Source organism: Ictidomys tridecemlineatus, chromosome 1, assembly GCF_052094955.1.
Source record: "Ictidomys tridecemlineatus isolate mIctTri1 chromosome 1, mIctTri1.hap1, whole genome shotgun sequence".
NCBI classification, from domain to species: Eukaryota; Metazoa; Chordata; class Mammalia; order Rodentia; family Sciuridae; genus Ictidomys; species Ictidomys tridecemlineatus.
In genome coordinates this window covers 163,390,337-163,408,128 of record NC_135477.1, presented here as the reverse complement: position 1 = coordinate 163,408,128, position 17,792 = coordinate 163,390,337, and the positions used below count along the sequence as shown (strand labels likewise).

General features: G+C 44.2%; 1 protein-coding gene across 4 annotated transcripts in view; it reads right to left on the bottom strand.

Annotated features, from left to right (window-relative positions):
• Positions 1-9,667: 9,667 nt before the first annotated feature.
• Slc36a1 (solute carrier family 36 member 1) overlaps positions 9,668-17,792 on the bottom strand; it is a 45,630-nt gene continuing 37,505 nt past the window's right edge. For all 4 annotated transcript variants that reach the window (XM_040271834.2, XM_005325480.5, XM_040271837.2 and 1 more), the window contains exon 11: positions 9,668-14,045. In XM_040271834.2, the coding sequence (XP_040127768.1) occupies positions 13,774-14,045 (272 nt within the window). In that variant the 3' untranslated portion in view covers positions 9,668-13,773. The remainder of the gene's footprint in view (positions 14,046-17,792) is intronic.

Here is a 17,792-nt window from a genome sequence, read left to right as displayed (position 1 = left end):
GGAAGAGCAATAGAGACTCTCACCCAGGATTGCTGCTCACGGCGAGGGAGTTGGGTGGGTGAGAGCATGATGTGTGAGTGGTTCGTGGCTGTGCGTGTGACTGAGCGTGAGCCCTGTGTTTTTGTGTGTCGTTTGATTTTTTTTTTTTTTAACAATAAAGTATCTTTTTTACTGTTACTTTCTGTGTCACTTAGCCTGTTTCAGGTTGGGTCAGGAGAATGACAGGAGAGTCGATGGGCCCTCCTGAGTCCAGATGCATGGAATCTGGGAGCTGGAAGGTGGTCCCCAAACCTGGCACAACTACTCCTGAGCTCTGCCAAGACACACACAATCAGAGCCCAGGATCGGAGTCCAGGAAAAGCTTTGGGAAAAAAATTTGAGTGCCTTGGTTAAAAGGTGGGAAAACTAAGGTTCTGAGTGACAGGCCATTAACTGGCGGGTTAAACAAAGGTCCAAGACAAGACCTGGGACTCTGGGCCCTGCTACCACTCAGCAGCTCTTTGCACTGACTGGGGAGGGGGACTTAGCATCATAAGTGTCAGGAAGCCAGCCCTCCTGACACCCCAAGCAGCCAGCAGCTGCAACTCTACAACTCTGAATAAGACTTCACTGAGCAAGCTCAGTAAGCCCAGTCGGGAACCCCATCCCTGCTGTGAACTGTTGGGCAGAGAGGGTGTATCTGGGGGAGACGGGTTTGGTTCCAAGCCTGATTCTGTCACATACTCATTATGTGGCCCTGATTAGCTATGTCTTGGCCAAGGAGACATCACTTTTTTAAAGACTATTTTTAAAGAGCAGTTTTAGGTTCATAGCAAAATTGAGCTGAAGACAAAAATTTCCAACCCCCTCCCCCAGCCCCTACACATGTATCAATAACCCTCACTAGGGTGTCAGTGAGCCTACGCTGACACTCCATCCCACAAAGCCTGTAGTTGTCAGGGTTCGTTCTCCGTGTTGCACAGTCTATGGGTTTGGATAAATGTATACTGATGCATCCACCATTACAGCTTCGTACAGAGTTGTTTCACTGCCGTGAAAATCCTGTGCACTCTTGGCCTATTTATTCCTAACCTCTGGCAACCACTGGTCTGTGCATAGTTTTGCCTTTTCCAGAAAGTCATACAGGCAGAACAACGCAGAATTTATGTAGTCTTTTCAGATTGGTTTCAGATTGGTTTCTTTCACTCAGTGAAATGCATTTAAGTCTCCTTTCTTCTTGTTTTTATATGCCTTAATAGCTCATTTCTTTTTAGCCTTGAATAGTCTGCTGTTTGGGTGTATCACATTTTACTTATCTACTCACCTACTGAAGGACATCTTGGTTGCTTCTGAGTTTTAGCAGTTTTGAGTAAAGCTACTCTAAACATCCACTTGCAGGTTCTTGTGTGGCACCAGTCTTCCAGTCCTTTGGGTAAATACTAGGTAGTGCAATTGTGGGATGGGATGCTAAGAGTATGTTTAGGTTTATAAGAAACTGCCAAAGTATCTGTACCATGCTGCCTTTCCACCAACACCAGATTAGAGTTCCCATCGCCCCACATCCTCATTAGCATTTGTTATTGTCAGTGTTCTGGATTTGGGCCAAGAATTGGGCATATAAGTAGTGGCATCTCATTATTGTATCAATTTGTATTTACCTGATAATATGATATGGGAGCATCTTTTTTTTTTCTTTTTTTTGCCACCTATACATCTTCTTTAGTGAGGTGGTGGTTAAGTCATGTTTTTTTGTTGTTGTTGTTTTTCTTACTATTGTGTCTTAATAGTTCTTTGTATAATTTGGTTAATAATCTTTTATCCAATAGATCTTCTATAGATATATTTTCCCCAGCTTTTCTTCATTCACTTGACAGAACCTTTTCCAGAATAGAAAGTTTTAATCTTATGAAGTCCAGCTCATCAATTCTTTCTTTCATGAATGGTACCTTTGATGTTGATTCTAAAAAGACACCACTAAACCCAAGGTCATCTGGATTTTCTCCTGCTATTTTCTTTGCATTTTACATTTAGGACTGAGATCCATTTTGAGTTGGCTTTTGTGAAGTATGGAAGGTCTGTGTCTAGATTCACCTTTTTGCCTATGGATGCCCAGTTGTCTCAGTACCACTGGTGAAAAGACTTTCTCCACACCCTTGTGCTGAATTTGCTTATTTGCCTAAGTTCAGTTGGGCCGCTTATTTTTTTTCAGTAAAACGAATAAATAATAGTAATAAGAATTACTTTATAATATTACTGTGAGGAAAACTGTAAATGATAAACTTACCCTATGCAGAAAATCACAAATAATCTAGTCCACCAAATTTGCCCAAGTTTCTACTTAATTATGAGTTTTGCCCTGATAGAATACCATTTCTACTGTTATTTACTTTTTCCCTTAAATGGGTTTAGATTCACAAAAATATTTTTATTTATCTTAAAATGCTAATATCCATAAACGAGAGGATTTGAGTTACTCTTTTTTCTAACACATGATAATACATAACTATTCAGGTAAAAAATGACTGTTGGATGCCCTGAATCATCTTTGGGAAACAAGTCACCTCGCCTCTCCTCACTGCAAGGCCCGTAGAGAAGACATGCTCACCCTGCACAGCGGTGAGGTCCAAATGCAGGGTGAAGTGGTCTGCACAGCACTGCAGGCCTCTCCCTATCCTGGGTCCAATGCTCCACCCAGCCAGCCTCTCCTGCCTTTTTTCTCCTGCACCTGCACTTTCTCTAATTGGCCACCAGAGGGCGCTTTGAGACCAAAATCTGGCTTACTAAACCTGGGCGGGCCCCAACATTTTCAGGGAAATCCTCTCCTCTCTAGTAACTGGTGCACTGTTCCAAGCATCCTGAGCCTGACAGCAGATAGGAGATTTTACAGTTCACCATAAAATCCCTCACTACCATAAGCCACCACCTCTACAGCCACCAGTTACTGCTGTAGGCCAGGCGCTATGCAAGCACTTGGTATGCTTTATCTCATTTAATTCTCACAAAACCCTCACGAGGAAGGTATTGTCATCTCCACTTACAGACCATGGAACACAGGTCTGTGAAATTACGTAGCTTGCATGATTCTGGTAACTTAAATAAATGAGATGACTGAGTTCATGAGTGACAGGGCTAGGATCCCAATCCAGGTGTGCCTGACCACATTTATGCCTTACATGTGGGTTCATGAAGCAGATTACAAACACAGGACACCAGAGGATTGACACAAAACAGCAAGCAAGGCTCAGAGGGCTGAGTTTAGGACAAGTTAACATCCCCATTCTAATTCTAGGTGTGTTAATAGAGCCAGAGTGTCCAGATTTGGGGAGGTGGGAGTCTGCTCAGGCTTGGGCTCCACTCCAGACCTCTCCTCAATCTTACATCCAGTTTGGGGGCCAGACACTAAGAGCAACCCAGCAGCCTCAGGCACTGCTAGAGGAGAGGATCTAGAAGGGAGGTGGCAGGGGCCAGGACTTGGAGCATGTCCCATGAAGAACCACTCCAGGATGCAGGCAGCGGGCAGTTTCACCAGGACAAGCAGCACAAGCACTGATGGGTTGTGAACTGACTCCATCAGGGGCCAGAGCAGCTCGGGTTGCCTTGTGCAGTGACTGTTTTCCAAGCCTTTCTAGAAAAGGCAAGTGTGTGGTCCAGAAATGGGAGGGAGACCCATGGGTCTTGGAGGAAGGTCTGATGTCACAACTAGAGATAACTTTCCAAACTGAACCTTCTTTCCCCCAGCTCTTTTAGAATCTCTGTAAAGTTGTAAGGTGTGCAGCGACTTGCCTGGGGCCCACAGCCAGCTCAGTGCAACTCTTTACTGGTCTAGGACAACAGTCACCGCTGGAGGAGACCACACTGATATTAGTAACCAATGAATCCCAGGTACAAGATTAGTGCCCACAGGCAGCCATGGGAGAAGTCCAATCTAACTCAACCAGTGATAGGATCCTGGGAGCACCTCAGGATCTAGGGAATTGGCCAAATTGTGTCCCTCAGTATCTGCCAGAGATTGGTTCCAGGACCTCCCAAGGATGTCAAAATCTGTGGGTGCACAAGTCCCTATGGGAAAATGCTAGGGTGTTTGGATATAATCTATGCACATCTTCCCATGTGCTTGAAATAATCTCTATCTTACTTATAATACTGAAGATAACAGGATCTTGAGGAAGTCATTTCTTATTCCTTAGTTTGCAAAATGGGGATGTGGCCAGCACTTTTCCTTGGTGGATTTGAGTATTAAAGGAGATACTATAGGTAAAGTGCTTAGCAGAGCTAGCATAGCAAAGGCTTAACAGATATTAGATATTTTCCAATTACTACTGAAAAGGCAAATATTTGTGTAATATCCACATTTATACACCTACCTTTGCTCCACAGTCAGGAAAAAAAAAAAAAAAAAGAACATCCCTGCAGGCTAAAGGTAGGTAGGGGCTAAATGGACTAAGGACATCAGTTCTCAGCATGGGAGGGAGGGTGATATTTGGCAAGATCCGAAGACATTTTTGGCTGCCACAACTTGCAAGATGCAATTGGCATTTAGTGGGTAGAGGCCAAAGATGCCACTAAAAAAAAAAAAAAAGTCCACAGGATAGCCACACACTAAGAATTATCCAGTAAAGAACACAGTAATAGTGCAGCAAGAAATCCTGCCCTGAGGAAAAACATGGCCTTTATGTAGCTGCTCAAGAGCTGGGAATCTGGCCAGGGGTAAAAGTGCATTTAGGCCCTAAGTAGTAGCTGTGGCACATGGTTTTGTTTGCTTAGATAAAGGCACCATTCTTGCCAGGCACGGTGGTGCACACCTATAACCCCAGGGGCTCGGGAAGCTGAGACAGGAGGATCGTGAGTTCAAAGCCAGCCTCAACAACAGTGAGGCACTAAGCAACTTAGTGAGACTTTATCTCTAAATAAATACAAAATAGGGCTGGGGATGGGGCTTAGTGGGCGAGAGTCCCTGAGTTCAATCCCCAGTATCCTCTCCTCCCCAAAAGCACCATTCTCGATTCTACATCTGTTGAGTAAATATCAGGGTGAGTTAAAAAAAAAGTTAATCTAACCAGGTATTTAATATAACATGACTATATAATATAACATGACTAAGTAGGATTTATTTTAGGCAAGCAAGTTAGTTCAATATTTGAAAACCAATCATTGTAATCCACCATAACAACAGGTAATAAAAGAAAAAACTATATGATCATATCAACTGACGCAACAAAGAACTTGACAAAATTCAGTATTCGTTTAAAATAATTTTTAAAACCTCTGTACAGGAATCGAGGGGAACGTCTGTAAAGATCTCACGGCTTACAATACATTTCAAGCAAAAGACTTCTTTCCCTATAAGACAAAGGATGAGACTGGGATAGTTATTCACATACTGGGAAGGAAGGGAGGGACAGACACACTGATTGGAAAAGAAATACCAGTACTACTATTTTTTTTTTTTACAGTTTTTATTAGAGCATTACATTCATCCATAGTATCTGGATTCCTTTTGATTATACATAGAAGGAATTTGATTTCAACTCCCACCCACCTCCCTTTTCCTACTGATCTTCCTTTCACTCTTTTATTTATTTTTCATTGGACTTTTACATATTCATACAGGAGATGTTCCTTTTGGTACATTTATATGCGTATATAACATGATTCTGTTAGCTTCATTCTGTATTTTTTTCCCTTTCATTTCAATCTCCTTCTATTCCACAGATCTTCCCTGTGTCTTTATTATATCCAGTTTCCCTCCCCACACTGCCTTCTTTCCCTTATTTTGCTTTAGCTTTCACATATTAGATAAAACATCTGACCCTTGACTTTCTGAGTCTGGCTTATGTCACTTAGTGTGATGTTCTCCAGGTACATCCATTTACCATCAAATGCCATCATTTCATTCTTTTTTAAGGCTGAGTAAAAACTCTATTGTATATATATATACTACATTTTCTTGATCTATCCATCTGTTGATGTGCATCTGATTCCATAATTTGGCCATTGTGAATTGTGCTGCTATAAGCACTGTAGTGGCTGTATAGCTTCAATATGTTAGTTCTTTTGATAAATATCAAGGAGTGGGGAAGCTGGGGTGGTTCCATTCCTAGTTCTCTGAGGAATCTCCTCATTGATTTCCAAAGTGGTTGTACTAATTTGCAGTCCCACCAACAATGTATGAGTGTATCTTTCCCCCAACATCCTCACGAGAATTTATTATTTGTATTCTTGATAGTTACCATTATAACTGGAGATACAATTAAAATTATAAATAAATCTAACAAAACATATATAGAATCTTAGGATCTGATAAACAGCTAAAATAAAAAACAGTGACAGCACCAAGGGCTGGCATGAATGCAGAGAAAATGGACTGTGGTGTAAGTGTAAGGTGGTATAGCCCCTTTAGAAAATGGTTTGGAAGTTCCTTTTAAAACTAGGCTGACCATACAACCCAGCATTACATTCTTGGGCACATATCCCACAGCAATGAAAACTTATTTACAGGCAGAGACATTTGCACAAATATTCATAGTAGCTTTATTTATAAGAGCCAAATTTAGAAACCATGCAAATATCCTTCAATGGATTAATGGTTACAAATGAATACTATGGAATACCATTTAGCAGTAAAAAGGAACAAACTATTGATACATGTATCAACTTGGATGATTACCAAGAAAATCATACTGAGTGAAGGAAACCAATCTCAAAGGATACAAACAGAAAATTCAATCTATGTAACATAGTATTCCTAGAGATGAAGAACAGATTAGTGGCTGCCAGGATTAGCCATGTGGAGGAGCAGACATTGAGTGTGTCTATAAGGAACAGCATAAAACAGTCTTGTGGTGATAGTTAGCCACTCAGATTGTGGGGTGGAAAAGAGGAAGCCACACAGGTAGTAAAATGGCAGTGAGCTGTGTGTACAAACACACAATCATATGCCTGCACACACAAATGTGTATTTTACTGGAGAATCTGTATGGATTCCACAGGGTGTGCCAACATCAGTTTCCTGGTTTGATTATGTACTATAGTTGTACAAGATGCTAACACAGGGGTAAGGCAGGGTGAAGGAGATGCTAGGCCTCTCTGTACACTTCTCTGCGTCTTCCTGTGGATCTATAATTATTTTGAAATTGAAAGCTTAAGTTAAAAAAGACAAATAATACACTTTAAAAGAAGCAAAATATTTAAATAGATATTTATTCCATTAAAGATAGCCTAGACCCCCCAAGCCCTTGAAAAAAAAATGCAAAACATTGTTCATCATCTGAGAAGAGCAAATAAATACTACAATGAAATATCACTTCACACTAATTATGTGTACAAAGACCTGTTCATGAACAGTTATAGCAGCTTTATTCATATAGCTAAAAACTGAAAGCAAGCCAAACGTTTGTCAACTGGTCAATCCATAAATAAATGATGGTTCGTCTGTACAATGGGAGGCAATATGGAAGTAAAAATAAAACTCAGATACATGAAACAACACGAGTGAATGTGAAAACCATTCTTTTAAGTGAAAAATGCCAGACAAAAAGGCTAACACTTAATGACTTGATTCATGTGGCATTCTAAAAAAGATAAAATGAGAGAGGGAAAAACTTATCAATGGTTACCAAGGACTGAGCTGTATGGGGGTGGGATTGACCACAAAAGGGAAATAAGGGAAATTTGGGGCTAAAGAAAATAGTCTGTATCTTGATTGAGATGGTGGTCACATGACTGCATGCATTTGTCAGACCTCATCAAACTGTACACTTGGAAAAAGAGATGAATTGCTAGTATGTGAAAACTACACCCCAATCTTTAAAACTAAGAGGGGGGGCTAATGGCCAGGGTCGAGTGAAGCATTCTCATTAATCACCCGCCGAGCATGAGGAAACCAGAGACCTGGCGAAGAGCCCCAGGGTTAGGGTTTGAGTTCAGTCCACTGTCATTCAAGTTTATGCTTCTAGTTTCTAGTGGACTTGCCTTAAGGAGCCTGGATATCTGGAAGGAGGGATTATAGCCATTAAATTAAGAATGTGAGCAGAAATAGTAACTTGAAGAGGCGGACCATGTGAAAAGGGTTGAGTTCTCTGCACAGGAGAGAGAGGCAAGATCATAAGGAACAGTGCTCAGTCAACAAACAGAACCACCTCAGGGCCTTGATTTTCTTTGTCAGCTATTTCAGAAAACGTTTCACCATCCCATCATGCTTATGAAATATGGTGCTTTTATAACATTCTCTCTGACCCTCACGACCATCCCTAAAGACTGGCTTCCCTCCCGAGGCCGCAACAGACAGGCAGCCAGAGCCTTGGGAAGTACTTGGGTTCTGGAACCAAAAGGCTTGAGCATCCCAGTTCTGCCACTTACTGGTTGGTGGCTTGGAACAGCTGGCTTTGAGTCTCTGAGATGACTCAGTATGTGTACACACACAAGTCATTGTCACATAATTGTTTCAGAGGATGTCAATGACAGACTGTACATACAACGGTGACATCATGATATCATACTGTCTTGTGAATGATAGCCATTTTTGTGTAAGTACACTGTGGGTGTGTGTGACAGAGAAAATAAAACAGACAGGTTTTGAGGAACTGGCTTACATGACTGTGGGACCAGCAAGTCTGAGATTCACAGGGCAGGTTGGCAGCTGGACACTCACGGGCCCAAGCCGATGATGTTGTCTGGAGACAGAATTTCATCTTGCTCAGGGAAACTTCAGGTTAAGACCTTTTAACTGAACGAACAAAGCTCACCCACATTATTAAAGACATATATATCTTTTAATTATATATATATAATTTTAACTTGGGCCAGGCTGATTTATTTTTTATATTTGTTCTTTTTAGATATACATGACAGTAGAGTGTATTTTGACACATTCTACATACATGGAATATAACTTCCCATTCTTGTGATTGTACATGATATGGAGATACACTGGCTGTGTATTCATATACGAGCAAAGGAAAGTCCTGTCCAATTCATTCTACTTTCTTTCCTATTTCCATCCCCCCTCCTTTCCCTTCATTCTCCTTTGTCTAATCCAGTGAATTTCTATTCTTCCTCTCCCTATCCTCCCTTGTTATGGATTAGCATCCAGATATCAGAGAGAAAAATTGGCCTTTGCTTTTTTTGGGGATTGGTTTATTTCACTTAGCATCATAAGTATCCATCTTCTGTCCATTTACCTGTAAATGCCATAATTTCATTCTTCTTTATGGCTGAGTAAATATTTCATTTGTGTATATATACCACATTTTCTTTATCCATTCATATTAAGAATGATTTTTATTTAAAGGCAACTAATTATGATGGTAAATACATATACAAAACACCTGCAGAGCAACACCTAGATTAGTGTTGTGTTGAATAACCAAGTTGACACATAGAACTGTCATGCCTGGTTATGTGGGATCATCTGACATGGCTCAGAGAGATCTAAAACGTCTTAACTCAAGATTTGAAGAGAAACAGGGGGAGATTGGGGAGGGCAGGATTGTGTGACAGAAAAAAAAATAAATTTCATGGTCTCTTTTGTGGCAACCTCTCAGTTCCATGGATGGTTCTGCTGTTGGTACTATTTTGCCATGGGAACTCTGGGAATAACTAGAGACATTTAAACTAAAATCCAGTGAAGAGAACTGAGTGACATTAAAAAAAAAAAAAGCATAAAGACAAAAATACAGACTGCAACCTCTCAAAAATAAAAAATCCAATTCGTTTATTGAAAAGAAAAAGTTCAACACATAATCTATGTGCGCAATCCAAAACAAGATCTTTTACATATTCTGGCAAAATTCACATCTCTACACACACCACGGCGGAAAGACATCTCTGTAGGCACAGATGCAGTTCTGTCTGTCGTCCAGACGTTGTGTATGGTAGTTCTCTTATTCCTTGTGTTCATACGTCCATCAGCTTAGTTTACAACAGTCACCTGATTTCATTGTTCATCAAAAGAAAATTGGTTTCCCGGCATCACCTTGATTTACACCACAGAACACACCTAACAGCAGGTACCTTCCACTGTTTTGCACCTCCTGTCGTCTGATAGCTCTGTATCAGCACCATTTATGTCCTCTGGCCAGGAATGACTCAGTGGTTTGAAGGAAAAGAAAAGTACCCTCAGAGGCGGAGGCTGAGGCTGCCCGAGCAGACAGCCAGCCGGACTAATTGTCTTTGAAGTATTGACCATGATTCTCAAAGCAACCCACATTGCATTATTTTCCTCTAATGGTCTCAGAGATTTGTAATGTACTTTGGAAAATTAAATTCTAAGGCTGACTTGAAGCCGCCCTCGTGATCACCACATCCTGCCATCTCATACTGTCGGTCTCCTGTTGGACAAAGCAGCGCTGATTCCCGAGGGGGGGGGGGAGACACTGAGATCTGCCATGCAAAAAAACCACAGGTACAGAGCCTTGCCAGGCACAGGGACTAGACACCACTGAAACAGACAGAAGGGAGACACTTCACTTCCGAGAAAGGTGAGGATGTGTAGTGTTAGACACTGATGATACTGGAGGAGAGACAAGTTTGAGAAGCAGAAAGTAAGAGGGGAATAGGGAGAGGAAATGATTTTTCTAATGATTGTTACTACTTGTCACACTGACATTATTACCTTTCCCAGGGATAGAGAGAGTGAGCAGCAGGCACCTGCCAACAGGTTTGGCTGGAGAGGTGAGACAGGAGAGGTGAGACAGGACAGGGCGGGTCTAAGCTAAGTCATGCCTCCAGGTCACACATCTGGCCAGGGCTTGTGCAGGGGAAGGGCTCCTAGCAGCTGGATAGCAGCATGACATAAATAATGCCACTTGTGAATGATGATAACACCTGGGCAGACTGAACAGCCAATGCCAGGTTACACTGCTCCCACCAAGTGCCTGCATTTATGGGGAAGGACACTGCCCACCGGGAGCTGTAATCCTGTGCCCAACAGCAGCATTTTAGAGGATTCTGAGAAAGCTACCTGTGGGCTCCTGGAAATCTGGGGATGAACCAAAGAGACAGCAGTAGGAACAGAAACCCCACGGTTTGCTTTTGGTACGTCCAGCATGCAGCCTCACACTAGGGAAAACCACGGCTCTGCGATCAGTTTTCTACTTATCTGGGTGCACTCTCCTGAGGGGCACAGAGCACAGTGAACAGCTGGGAAGCCGGCTCATAGCCAGCATGGGAAGACACAGAAAGGGCTCTGACTCGGCAAGCACTGTGGGCAGCAGAGGAGCTTCTCAGCTGGTCCAGGGCTCCTTGCAGCACAGGAGGAAGGGCTTCCCCCAACCCACCACCTGGCTTTCCTCCTTGCCCATAAGCTGTGCAAACTGCACAGCTAGGAAGGCCCTGACTGGGTCCCCTTGCCTGGGTTTTCTGAAATAGCTGTGCAATCAGGTTGTCAAAGCAACAGGAGCACAAAAAAGAGATGAAGCAAGCATAGGCCATGCCAAATGAGCTCCCATATCCCTACACACCAAGGCCAGCTCTCCTGCTCGCTGCGTTTTCTGGGCCAGGGGCCTTGAATCAACCGCTCACACATTGCTACGAGCTGGAGCTGGAGGACCTCAGTATCCTTTGGTCCTGCTCTCAGGTCCCAGCATCACAGTCCCAACTGCAGCAATGGCCTGGGCAGGGTTGCTTCTAGCAGCTCTGAGCATACTGAGGCCTCCAATGAGGAAGCTATGGGCAGGACACAAAGTCTAGCCCCTTCACTAGCATGTACCTGTCCACTGAAAGCAACGCTCAGGACAGTTACAGGAAGATGGGGGGTGGGGGAGACTGACAGTTGGGCTGCCGGAGCCCAAGTTCGGGAACAGGAAGTGATAGTTTCTGAGCCCACTTTGGTAACTTCTAGGGACCTGAGACTTCAGAGGGCAGTGCCTCTGCTAATCCCATCTGGGACCTTGGTCACATAAGCACCTGTTAGAGACGACCAAAGAGCAGCAAGGGTGGGTAAAAAGTGTCATTCTCCTAAGGGAGAATAAGTAAACAAAGGGACATCTTCCTAAGTCATCAGAAGGAAGGTTGGGACATGAGAGGGTCCACTCTTCCCATCGCCTTACCAAGAAGGTCAGACCTCATCAGCTCGGTTGGCTTTGGAACAGAAGAGAGAGAAAAAGCTGGGCTGGGGGGCGGGGGGTTGCAGCTCTGACGGGCTTTGGTGAAACACAAAAGCAAATCCCTGATAAATTCTTGCTGTTTTCCCTTAACCAACTTTCAAGCCAAATCATCTCTAGGTAAGCGAGGGCCTGGCAACAGAATGCAGGAGACACAGAAGCTACTGTACACACACACACACACACACACACACACACACACACACACAGTGGAAGAGCTGGGTAGTTAACAAATGCCCATCTGAAATACTTCACACACCAATAGGAAGGAAGTGGCAGCTCAGAGCGGGGTAACCCATCTCTCTCTGCCCTCCCAAGTTGCTCCCTCATCTGCAGGCTGACCTTGAGGCTGCTCACGATGCCTGGGAAAGGACAAGGGCAACAGTTAGTGTTCATTGGTTCCTTTCAAGGTCCAGGGCACAGAGGCTGCTGGGGTGAGGCACTGCTTCTGCCCTCCCCCGTGATTATAAAAAAAAAAAAAGCACCATGCATAGTGTCAGATCATCTGCCTAAATTCTACGAACTTCACAGCTGACTTTGTGCACACTGACCGCAGCCTCCCACCCATGGCGACAGAGTGGGTGTCTTCCCCAGAGGATGGCAAGTGAGCACTGCCAGCTCTTTCTCTTGTCAGGGGATGAGATTAAAAGGGGGGCCAAGATGCACTACACAACCACAGGATAAGCCTCCCTTGACCAAACCCTCCTCCACTTGGCCACGCATGCCTTGGGCCCAGAGCACGTTTGAGTATTTCCCTAACACTCTTGTGTTCAGCACGAGACCAGGCTGACCAATGGGAGGAAAACCCGTGCCTCCCCACGGAGGCACACATGCAGGCGATCCTGCTTTAAACCCCTCGGGGTGCTCCGCCAAAGGTGTGCTGAGCACCTCAACAGACATTTCCCAGAGCAAGTTTCTTTTCAGCAGGAGGAGCTGACTCAAGAAACAATTGAAGAAGAAACAATTCCTCCTAAGGACCCCAGATCCAGAGTCAGATCTTAAAAACCCTCATCTTAAATAAAATATAGATACTGTCCATTTCCGCAGCACTGCGTATCTTTTAAGAGTGAAAGCAATGAAGAATATAGTGTTGTGACCTGTGTGGAAGAACTCAGAGAAGGTGTGGCCCCAGGGTCCCAGCAAGCCAGAGAGGGAGAAGATTAAAAACTCTCCAGTGTGGGGTCTGGCTTAGAAGCACTAGGTAGATCCAGACACCCCCTGGAGACTTGAATAGGTAGAATACTGAGGTACGATTTGGGGAAAGAGATTAGAAAGAGGCCTGGCTTTATAAAGAGGGGAGGCTCCCACTTATTGAATCTGGGTCTGGCCTGGGACAGGAGGAAACAGCAGGTACGGGGTACTAAAATTGTTAAAGTGAGCTGTGCAACAGGGGGGGAATCTGGGTGAGGTTCTAAGAGCGAGGGCATGAGGAGGGGGAGAACTGAAAGTTCCAGGTTAAAATAGGTACAAATGAGCTGTCATAGAGCTGTCCCTAGTGCACCTCCCAGGTGTCTCCCTGCTCCGCCCCCAACCCTAGTCTTACCCAGGCCAGGGCACCCAGATGCCACATAGAAGGGTACCCAGACAGAGCCTGCATTTCCCAGAGGCTGACCACATCAAGGCTCTGGGGACAGGTACTGGGGGGCACACACAGGGGTGGGGGTAGGCAGGTGCAGAGAAGGCACCCAGATCACTATACAGAGGCACTGGTGGAGTTGATGGAGATGGGAGCACTGCTTGGCTGGATCAGCTCATTAAGGGCCTGGTAAGTCCCGGCCACAAAGCCCACAAAACCCAGGATGCTGATGAGGGCGTCCTTGGCGATGGTGAGGGGGTTCATGCCCTCTGAGTAGTAGGTGGTGATCTCCAGCAACGGGGGGATGATGAGGGCCAGGGCGCTACTGCTCACGGAGCCCACCAGGGAGATGACCAGGTCCAGGCGGGGGACGAGGATGGCCAAGATGCCTGTAGGGAGAGAGCACATGCCTGTTCACAACTGCTCAGGGTGGGGAGAGAGGCTCTCACTGATCAACCATGTCGCCAGCATTCTGTCCATGTTCTGGAATGGAGAGCGCTAAGAAAGCTTAGATACCACCCGATCCAAATCTCTCGTTCCAGAGATAAACAAGCGAAAGCTCACAGGTGTGGAACCCCCAGGGTCTCCTGGCTCAGCATACTTGCCTTCTCTGGGGTCTGGTTCTCCGTGTGCGTAGTGACATCATGGTGATGGCTCCACTTGACCCAGTGGGATAGAAACAGCACCAGGGCAGCAGTCAGGGGAACTGAGCCCAGGGAGTGGGTGGTAGGAGAACGTGGTTTGGAGCACAGGCTCTGGACTCAGAATGCTCCTAGCCCAGCCCCCTCACTAGACAGCTCATTACTTTCTCTTTTCCCAACAGCTAAATAGGGACAGTAGAATGCGATCCCTGGTGTAAAAAAACTCAGAGCACTAAAAGTGCATAATCAATGCTTATGTGTTTGCTAACTTCACCACCAGGCCCAGCTTATAATAAATCATATGGTTCAGGGCAAAGAAGCTCCTAATTTGAGCCTCAATTTGTTTACAGATGAAATAAGGTGACTATTCTCATCCTGGATGACAGTGAAAGTCTCACATGACTCAGAAGTTTTAAGAGGCCATACATTCTAGTTTGGGTTCCTTGGAGTATTCTGGGATGCTTCCCCAGCACTCTGATAGCCGGGAAGCCCCATGTGCAGCCCAAGAGGGCATAGCGCAGCAGCAGCATTCCCTTCCCATGGTTGTGCCACAAAGGGCAGCTCCCAGGCCACTGGTTTTATCCCAACAGAAGGTCTGTGAGTGATTGCTCAAGTGCCAGCCACACAAGCCCCTGAGAGGATGGAGGCCTCTGTCATCAGGAGAAAGAGCTCCTGGCAGGAGACAAGTGGAGACCTGCTCCCAAATCTGGGGAACCAACAGTCTCGCCCTGTAACCTGGGTGGACGTCTGAACTTATGGTGGAGGAGGTAAGTGCAGCCAGACATACGCTGCACTTGGTGGAAACAGAGGAAACAGGAACAGAAGCTTGTAAGGTCACAATCAGTTCTCAGTTGAACAGAGATCTTCCTTCCACTTCATCATATGTCATAAGCAATCTCAGAACTGGTTCTTGCCTTCACTACAAAGTCTACGCAAGACAAGCATTCATAATATTATCCATAGAGATTTTAAAGAGGACACACATTTCTCCTAAAGTTAGGGCTGCAGAGGGGAAGCCCTACTTCCTGTCTTAGCTGGACCACATGCCTCCTCCAGACCCTCAATAAAGCCCAACACTGGAGAAGATAAGGAGGTAGGGAGGTTGAAGAGTGAGCTTCTCAATAACAGGAAAAAGGAAGAGAAGCAATACTTAGCCCTGGGTTCCAAAGCAGGCTTGTGTTTTGCTACCAAGCAAAATGGCTTTCATCCCAGGATAGCAACCAACCACTTAGGGAAGATAGGGGGCAACTGAGACCCCTCCAGGCACTAAATATCTTCATTCTGTGAGTTAAACCTTCCTAGAAAGAGGAAACCAGGAGAGATCTCAGGAAGCAGCGGCCTGGGAACACCCCGCATCCCCACTCTTCCCTATACTCCCCCAAACCTCCTCCCAAACAAAGAGGGAGAAAGTGTTTTCCCTACCCCGGCTACATGGCTCTTGGCAGCCGCCTAGCTGTGGCCTCCACGGAAAGAGGCACTGAGGAGAACCTAAAACTAGACCACGTGTGAGTCAGGAGACTGCGCTATTACACAACTGTGGCTTCAGACGCTAACAATGTGATCCTGCAACCGCTGAAGCTCCATGAGGCAAACGGCCAGGCTCAGAAAAGGAGCTGACTGGAGCCTGTGGCTTTGGACCACATTAGAAAGGGCTGACTCATACCCAACGACAGGGACTCTCCCGGCTCCCGAGGCAGGAAGCTCTTGCTGCTGCTCTTAAGATCAATGTTTGGGTATGATTACACGAAGGGTGTGACTGTACATCATGACAACCAGAGAAATGAAAAGTCGTGCTCCTTTTGTGTACAAAAATTAAATAAAATGAAAAAAAAACAATGTTTGGTGAAATCCACCAGATTAATTTTTACTACTTTTTAAAAATTAACTAAGTCATTATTTTATTAAGGTCAAGGGATTTGTCATCATTCTACAATCATGGAAATACTGATTTTTTCCCCCATATTTTTTATTGGTACATTCTAATTATATATAAAGTGGGATTTGTTGTTATATATTTGTACATGCACATGGCATCACAATATAATTTGGTCAGTATTGTTACCCATTGTTCTTTTAAATGTCTAGAAATATGCCTTCAAAATAGCAATAATCTTGAGCAGATATATAATTTAATTTAGTACATAAAAGCAAGAGAAACAGCTGGGTGCGGGGGTGCACGCCTATAATCCCAGTGACTTAGGAGGCTGAGCCAGGAGAAGTGTGAGTTCAAAGCCAGCCTCAGCAAAAGTGAGGCTCTACGCAACTCAGTGAAACCCTGTCTATACATAAAAACACAAAATAAGGCGGGGGATGTGGCTCAGTGGCCAAGTGACCCTGAATTCAGAATCCCTGGTACACTCCCCCCACCGAAAAAAAAAGCAAGAGAAACTACCTATATGTCTAATACTAAAGTAATAGTTTAAATAGAATCTACCAAAAGAATGGAAAACTGAATCCCTTTCTCTCGCCATGCACAAAAGTTAACTCAAAATGGATCAAGGAGCTTGATATCAAACCAGAAACTCTGCGTCTGATAGAAGAAAAAGTTGGCTCTAATCTCCATCTCATGGGGTCAGGCTCCAAATTCCTTAATAGGACACCCATAGCACAAGAGTTAAAATCAAGAATCAACAAATGGGACTTAGTCAAACTAAAAAGTTTTTTCTCAGCAAGAGAAACAATAAGAGAAGTAAATAGGGAGCCTACATCCTGGGAACAAATTTTTACTCCTCACACTTCAGATAGAGCCCTAATATCCAGAGTATACAAAGAATTAAAAAAATTAAACAATAAGAAAACAAATAACCCAATCAACAAATGGGCCAAGGATCTGAACAGACAGTTCTCAGAAGATATACAATTAATCAACAAATACACGAAAAAATGCTCACCATCTCTAGCAATCAGAGACATGCAAATTAAAACCACTCTAAGATATCATCTCACTCCAGTAAGAATGGCAGCCATTACGAAGTCAAACAATAACAAGTGCTGGCGAGGATGTGGGGAAAAGGGTACACTTATACATTGCTGGTGGGACTGCAAATTGGTGCAGCCAATCTGGAAAGCAGTATGGAGATTCCTTGGAAAGCTGGGAATGGAACCACCATTTGACCCAGCTATTCCCCTTCTCGGACTATTCCCCAAAGACCTAAAAAGAGCATACTATAGGGATATAGCTACATCAATGTTCATAGCAGCATAATTCACAATAGCTAGACCGTGGAACCAACCTAGATGCCCTTCAATAGATGAATGGATAAAAAAATGTGGCATTTATACACAATGGAATATTACTCAGCACTAAAAATAACAAAATCATGGCATTTGCAGGGAAATGGATGGCATTAGAGCAGATTATGCTAAGTGAAGCTAGCCAATCCCTAAAAAACAAATGCCGAATGTCTTCTTTGATATAAGGAGGGCAACTCAAAACAGAGCAGGGAGGAAGAGCACAAGAAGAAGATTACCATTAAACAGGGACGAGAGGGGGGA